Source organism: Peromyscus eremicus, chromosome 9, assembly GCF_949786415.1.
Source record: "Peromyscus eremicus chromosome 9, PerEre_H2_v1, whole genome shotgun sequence".
Lineage (NCBI taxonomy): Eukaryota > Metazoa > Chordata > Mammalia > Rodentia > Cricetidae > Peromyscus > Peromyscus eremicus.
The window spans coordinates 67,623,676-67,631,584 of record NC_081425.1 but is presented as its reverse complement, the minus strand read 5'-3'; the positions used below and the strand labels follow the sequence as shown (position 1 = coordinate 67,631,584).

Genomic DNA, 7,909 nt, shown 5'->3' with positions numbered 1-7,909 from the left:
AATTTCCCTGCACTTGACAAATGCAATTAACAAGCCTCCATCAGTTCCTAAGGACAGCCTCATCCATCAGTACACCAACTGCATCCTGGTGAGACGGGAAGGGAGCCACCGTAGAGGGAGAAGAACCTGCCAGACTTCTAAATCGAAGCATGACTAACTGGTGGTTTCTTCTTATGTCCACCTCTATTTTTAAAGTTTCTCCTGCCAACCCTGTCTTTTCAACAGGCTTTGCTGTCTGCCGCCACCGTAATTTGTAGATCCCCTCAAAGTTGGGTGTGTGAAGTCGGCTGTGTGCTCAGCAGGGACTTTTCCCACCCATACATTCTAGTAGCGTTTGGGTTGCTTTCTGTCCAGGCTAGAGGCCCACCTTTCCCTCCAGCTGCACATCCATCATCCACACACTGGGAGACCAGAACAGGATCACCAAGGCTTCCACTTCACCCACTGCATCCACTTTCTCAGGGCTCAAGCCTTCCCTCCCCAACTCATTCAAGATTCCAGATTTGGCTCAGTGTGGTGGCGCACACCTTTGACTGAAGTGCTCGGGTGGCAGAGGCAAGCGAATCTCTGAGATCAAGGCCAGCCTGGACCAGAGTTCTAGGGCAGCTAGAGTTGTTAAACAAAGAAACCTTGTCTCTCGGGGCGGGGGCGGGGATGGGGGAGGTTCCAGATTTACTCTGTTTATCATTTTACACTGCATATAGTCTCCTCCTCCTCCCAACAGAAGGTAGGAGCCTTTTCCTCTGCAGCCCTGGCTGGAACATCCCTGTGCATCTTTCCACCTCATCAACTTTTCATCTCTGCAAACTGAAGCAGGAGTCTCTCCCTCCTCCCTGCCTCTCTCTCCTGCTTTGCTATTGTTAATGTATTCACCAGATGATGTCTTCACACCACTGTTTCCTGTAATTACAGTGCCTTCTCTCCCACTGTCCTGGCTTATTTGACTGTAAAGTACTTGAAGGAGGGACCGTGTGGACAAAAGAGGCAACAGAGGCTGAGGCTGAAAAGTAGTGTAATTTTAACATCCAGGAGTAAAACCGCTAATGCGTCAGGAGCTCAGCATCTGCTAACACACGCACCAATGTTTTAGAGCTTTACCAAAGGTACTGCAGTAACTGGACTTCGCTGTGGAATGGGGTGCTATTATTTATTATAACCAAGAAGAACCACCCAAACAGGTGCAAACAGCCAGTCATTTCCCTTCAGGAGACAGGTGCCGTATACTTGTCATGTAAATCAGCTACATTGTCACTGGAGACACGGATCCAGCCATTCTCTCGCACGTGGTAGAGGTTGACGGCACCTCCAGAGTAGGCGTCTCTGTAGGTGGCTTGGTAGATGGCTCGGCGAGCCAGATCATACGCATCCTCCACTTCTAGGTCATAGGAGTAGCCTCGATCCATGACTCCATAAGCATACACGGAGCCAGAACCCACAGAGAAGGCAGTTCCAGAGATCCGGTTCCCCTCACTGTCTACATAGTAGAGGCCTGGAAAAGCAGGTGAGCAGGGAAAAAAGGAAAAAGACCATCAGTTCTTTGTTAGCTTATTCATCTTCAAGGCAATTTCTCATTTTCCTCAACAGATATGTAGCTCTGCAGCAGAATCTATCTATCTCTCTATCTCTCTATATAATCTGTCTCTCTAGATGCATGCCTTGCATGTGCAAGGTGGCCCTGGGTTTGATTTCTACCCACCACCACACACAGACTACCACACACCACCACCACCCAAATGGAATCTCGGCACACTTGGGAAGCGGAGGCAGGAGGATCAGGAGTTAAAGGCTAGCCTTAATTATGTATTGAGTTTGAGGCCAGCCTGGGCTACATAAAACCCTGTTTCAAAACCAAACAAAACAGGGCCTTGAAAGATTGCTCAGCAGCTAAGAGCACTTGTTGCTCTTGTCCAGGCCCCAGGTTCAGTCCTCAGTATCCACAGGGTAGCTCACAACTGTCTGCAACATAACACACATGCAAACACACACACACACATAGAAACTCACACAGGAACAAAATAATTTCTTAAAAAACTGGAGAAAGACAAGATCAAACTTACTGCTAAGATACTCTAGATTCCACAACATCATCTCACCTCACATTACACAAACTACCCTGCCTGTTCTCTTGGCAAGTCCAAAAGACAAGTCTGCTGGACATTCCAAGCACAGGACTTCAGGCATGGTGGAAGGTGACACTTAAAATCTAACCCCAGGGCTGCAAGAGATGGCTCCTTCTAGGCCAAAGACTAACTGAAACAGAAATGGCAACTACAACTGAGCTTTACTATCAACACAGTGACAAGTGACTAAATGGAACTGCTGCGAGGTACTGAGAAATAGTTTGGGAATTTTATATTAACTATAAACCAATTCCACTAACTTTATTTATTTCTGATTCTCTCACTGTGTGGCCCAGGCTGTCCTGTTGCTATATAGCTTAGGCTGGCTTTAAACTCTTGACCCTCAGGTTTCAGCCTCCCTACTGCTAAGACCACAGCTGTATATCAGTTGGCTTCTCTGTGTTTTTTAAATTAGGGCCAGTGAGGTGACTCAGCACGAAACTGTTGCTTACCACTAGGCCTGGTGTCCTGAGTTTGATCCACAGAACAAGAGAACCAACTCCCATAAGTTTTCCTCTGAACTCTACATGTATGTGTTGGGATGTGCGCTTCCTTGAACTCACAAACACACAGGAAATAAATTTTAAAAATGGGGCTGGAAAGATGGCTCTGTGAGTAAGAGCACTGGTTGCTCTTGCAGAGGACCTGGGTTTGGTTCCCAGCAACCATATGGTGGCTCACAACTGTCTGTAACTATAGTTCAGGGGATCCAATAGGTCTTCTAGCCTCTCTGGGCACTAGGCATGCATTATGATGCACAGACATATACACAGACAAAACACCCATGCACATAAACAATTTAAAAAGTTTAATATATATATATATATATATATATATATATATATATATATTCATGAAAAATTTTAAAATTATGTGTGCAGAGGCACATGCCTTTAATCCCAGCACTGGGGAGTCAGAGGCAGGTGGATCTCTGAGTTTGAGGCCAGCTTGGTCTACAGAGTGAGTTCCAGGACAGCCAGGGTTACACGGAGAAACCCTGTCTCAAAAAACCAAAAAAGAAAAACAAGAAAGAAAAAGAAAATGCCAGAGTTTCTCTCAGTCACCTTAAGTTCTCAAATATAGCTGTTTTCTAGTCCTTATTGTATGAGAAGAAAAGTGTGCCAGACATCGTACTTACTGCTTTATATTAAGCACTCTACCGTTGTGGCAGCTCATTCAACCAACTGACAGATGAGGAAACAGGCTGAGAAAAAAGGTAACCTCAGGTCAACTGACTAGAACAGTCAATGACACAGCAAGTCTAACTCCATGCCCTTTCTTGTACAGTACAATGCCTTCCTTGGAGAGAGAAGGAAAAGCTAAGACCCTAATTAACACAGACATCCTCAGCATCCACCAAAAGGCCTTAATTCACCTGTCCACTTACCCCCTCCCCACTGCAGTGCCCACCAGGAGGATCACATAACTACTACCACACAACTCACCAGGGCCTCTCTTATCCCAGCCACAGATCATGGTGCCCATGGACAGCCCCATGCCTTTGTACTGATACACCATGTTAGCAAGAAGTTTGGAGGCCGCTGCGACAGAGATGCGTTCCTTATTTCGAAGCTCATAGATTCGACACTGCCGAGCCAACAACCGCTCCCAGAAGCTGCAATCGGCTGCACCCCCAGCCATGGTGCCCAGGAGGTAAGGGTTGATCTCTATCACTTTCTTCACTGTCTGAGAGGCAATATAAGCACCGGCTGTGGCCCGGGAATCAGCTGCAACAATGACTCCATGGCGAAACTAATTAAAGTCAGAGAAAAAAACAAAATAGGTCACATAAGGCCACAGATATTTCCAATACTTCTGTTTGTATTAACGTAAAACCAGACTATCTTTCTGTATCTTTCTGGATTGTGTAATCGAGTTCACATGTTAAATGTCATCTGGACTTAACAGCAATCCCTGATTTCAGAATCACCAGATTACTCACTTTACATATGAAGAAATAAGTTTAATGAGATAAAGACGCCCCTAAGGGGACTAGAGAGATAGCTCGGTGGTTAAGAGCACTGGCTGTTCTTCAGAGGTCAAGTTCAGTTCCCAGCAACCACATACACCTTTGGGAGTGCCCACAAAGGTCGGTAATGCTGGTTTCAGTGAATCCGACGCCCTCTCTTGGCCTCTGCGAGCATTACACACGTGGTGGATATACATAAAGGCAACACACGCACACACACACACTCAAGAATAAATAAATCTTTAAAGATCCACTAGTTACTGTAGAGCTGGCTGAGGGGCCTTAATCGGCACCCGCTACAGGAGCCCCCGGACTTCATAAGCTCCCGGGAGGGGACGCCCAGTTTATAAAACTTGGTGAACCGCTACGACAGCTTTCTTTCCCTCCGCCACGACCGTCTGGGTCTCCTTCTCACTGCCTACCCCGCCCCGCTCCCCTTTCCGCTAAGGGTCGGAGGAGAGGCCCGACCCTCCGCCCGCTCCGTTCCGGCTGGGATGCCGGAAAGGCCGGAGCCGCAAGGCGGCCGGCTGAGCACCTTGAAGGCCAGGGTGGTGGTTCCATGAAGCATTTCGATTTTCGGCTCCTCTGGGACACCCCAGCTGGGCGCGGCCAGGCTCAGCCCATCACCAGGACTCCCCGGACCCAGGTCCAGCAGATCCGCACGACCTCCGAGACCAAAAAACCCATGCTGGTTCACCGGCAAAGGCCGCTCCAACACACTAGCCAGCGCCATATCTAGTAAGGGCAACAGGAAGTAGCTCTGAGACCGCCTCCAAAGAGCGGTCGGGCAACTCGGCGCCGTCACAGCTTCACGTCCTATTAAGTCTATGGCGAGGGAGGAGCCATTTTTACTCCGGGCAACCACGCCTCCAAATACCTGTGGCGGACTGTTTTCACTGAGGAAGGGCAGAAAGGAACGCTAAAAGGATGCGACTGCCATTACTACTGTGGTCATCGGAGCAGCACCGATAAGAGTAACTTTAAATTCCTAGAGGGTGGTTGGAACGTTCTCATTGAGTGAGGGAGGTGAGTTCGGCCATCTTTGAGAAGGGCGTGACTGCTTAAGAATCCAAGCTGGAGTCTGGCGTTTGGTCGCCGCCGGCCCAGCTTGAGGTTACACGCTGCATCTGTTTCTAAAACCCCTGTTAACGAGACTGAGGTTGCCATTGAGGTTGCCATTGTTTTTAAGATCACCCTTCCTCATACTGGTTAAAATAATTGTTTTCAGGCCATTTTCCTATGGTATTAATTCAACCGAAGTAGTTTGTTGTAAAAAACAAACAAATGAACAACAAAAGACATCTCCTCGATCTGGGCAGTGGTAGCGCACACCTTTAGTCCCAACGCTTGGGAGGCAGAGGCAGGCAGGGCGATCTCTGTGAGTTCGAGGCCAGCCTGGTCTACAGAGTGAGTTCCAGGACAACCAGGGCTGCACAGAGAGATCCTGTCTCAAAAACAAAACAACAATACTGCTTCTTTTTAAATAGCATTTATAACACAGCTGTTTTTGCTTTTTTTTTTTTTTTTTGAGATGTTCATACTCTGTAACCTAGACTGCTCAGAAACTAATGTAGCCCAAGCTGCCCTCCAACTCGACAGGTTCTCCTGCCTTGTCTCAGAGTGATGGGATTGCAAGCCTGAGCCGCCACACCATGCTCGCTGTCCCTTAGAAGTTTTTTTTTTTGTTTTTTTTTTTTTTTTTTTTTTTTTTTTTTTTTTTTTTTTTTTAGACAGAGACTCACTATATAGCCATGGCTTGGTCTAGAATTTGCTGTGTAGATCAGGCTGACCTCAAACTCAAGGTGATCCTCCTGCCTCTGCCTCCAAAGCGCTAGGATTAAAGGCACTCCCACCACAACCTGCAAAAAGTAACCAGTTTTTTGTTTGTTTGTTTTTGAGACAGGGTTTCCCTATGTAGCCTTGGCTGTGTGTCCTGGAACTCTCTCTATAGACCAGGCTGGCCTGGAACTCAGAGATCCACCTGCCTCTGACTCCCAAGTGTTGGGATTAAACACCTGCACATTTAAATCAGTAGTAATTGACATCTGAGAACCTGAAGGAGAGTTGAGGGTCCATAAAGGTGCAACAAGAGATTCATTAGGAATAGGCCATATTTCATGGCCTCTTCTTCCTCCACCCACCTGTATCCCTCAACACTTTGGGGAATGATACCAAGTCAGGAAGTAGGCATATGTATGAAATGCTGCTTCCTGTTTATTGGTCTATGAAGTCAGTATCTAGCCTTGCTTATTGGATTTACTTATCAGTTTCTAAATTCAGTATTCTTTTGATGCCCAACTCAGGCCTTCTCCTATAGCAGATTTTGCATGTGCAGTATTTTTCATGCTGAAATCTGGCAATCTTTTCCAAGTCCTACAACCAGAGGTAGAACATTTTTATCTGTCTCACACTTAGATAGTGTAGGAAATGCAAGGTAGGGCTTGTGAGATGACACAGAAGAGCGTTTGAACTGACTTCAGTTTGGATCCCCAGCAGCAAGTTAAAAAGCTGGGTGTGGGCATGAGTGCCTGTAGCCCCAGTGTTGGGCAACGGAGACAAGCAGATTCCAGACGCTTTCTGGCCAGCCAGACTAGGGGAAAGTCAGAATTTTAGGTTGGTTGAGAGACCCTGTGCCAAAGGAACATGGTAGAGTGATAGAGCAGGACAGCTGATACCTTCTGCCAGCTGCCACATGTGAATCTGTTCCACATGACCCCACCACATACACACACACACACATGCATGTTGTTTTTCCTCCGGCACAGTGGCTGCACCTGAATCTACCCTGTTTCAGCCAGTAATTGTGGCTCTGCAGTTACAGATCAGCTTCTCAGGCGGTGACCTGGTGGGACTTTTATGTCCCACTGGATCTGCCTCCTGCTGCTGCCACCAATGTAGTTTTTAACTAAATCTCTATCAGTCTATTTATCAATAAGACTCAGGGGTCAGAGGCTGGGGTGAAAACCTGCTAGCTCAGAGGTTGAGGAACAGCTAGCTAGCCTTCTCTTTGCTGGTGTCTCAGGAAGAGAGCATCTTTCTGCTCAGCCAAACCAAAAAAGACCACCACACTCAAGTCCCTCCCTACCACGTCCTATGCTTCTCTCTATCTGTCTTTCAGACTCCCTCTGACTCCCTATGATTATTTTCTGTCAACTAGTTGATGGCTCTGCCTCCTGACCCAACGCTGATTTTATTTAATTAGTGCAAATGCAAACTCAGCGTTCACAATGTGGTTGAATATCCCGGACCACGTGCATATCCTTCCACACACCCCTGCCACACACAAAGAAAAAAAGACTGTAAAGTTCCTGTTTATTGAGTATAAATTCTTTGCAATCACTTCTGCAATGCATCGAGTCCTCTGACTGCTCTGAATAGTTTCCATTCTTGACTAATTGTACCTGTACCTCTGTTAGGGCACATTTTTTATTTTTCCATGCCATGGTCTCACTACATAGTGTAGATAGTGATCCTCTATTCTCAGCTTTCCCAGTGTGGGAATAGGTGTGTGTTACTGGGTTTGAAAATATGAGCTTGGGCTGGAGAGATGGCTCAGAGGTTAAGAGCACTGCTTTCTCTTCCAAAGGTCCTGAGTTCAATTCCCAGCAACCACATGGTGGCTCACAGCCATCTGTAATGAGATCTGGTGCCCTCTTCTGGCCTGCAGGGATATGTGCAGACAGAACACTGTATACATAATAAATAAATAAATAAATAAATCTTTAAAAAGAAAATATGAGCTTACATTTACTTATGTGTGTACACATGGGAGAATGTGCTTATGTTTGAGTACCTGTGTGCCACATCACTCATATGGTGT

General features: G+C 46.7%; 1 protein-coding gene across 2 annotated transcripts; it reads right to left on the bottom strand.

Annotated features, from left to right (window-relative positions):
- Positions 1 to 995: 995 nt before the first annotated feature.
- On the bottom strand, positions 996 to 4,849 carry Psmb5 (proteasome 20S subunit beta 5). 2 transcript variants are annotated; one of them, XM_059274436.1, is made up of 3 exons: positions 4,625 to 4,849; positions 3,566 to 3,872; positions 996 to 1,489 (listed from the first exon to the last, which is right to left on the bottom strand). In XM_059274436.1, the coding sequence occupies exons 1-3, from the start codon at positions 4,820 to 4,822 to the stop codon at positions 1,203 to 1,205; spliced, it is 792 nt and encodes a 263-aa protein (XP_059130419.1). In that variant the 5' UTR covers positions 4,823 to 4,849; the 3' UTR covers positions 996 to 1,202. The 2 variants fall into 2 exon arrangements, with proteins under 2 accessions (XP_059130419.1, XP_059130420.1); XM_059274437.1 differs by lacking the exon at positions 4,625 to 4,849 and adding an exon at positions 4,351 to 4,535.
- Between the last annotated feature and the right edge of the window lie 3,060 nt (positions 4,850 to 7,909).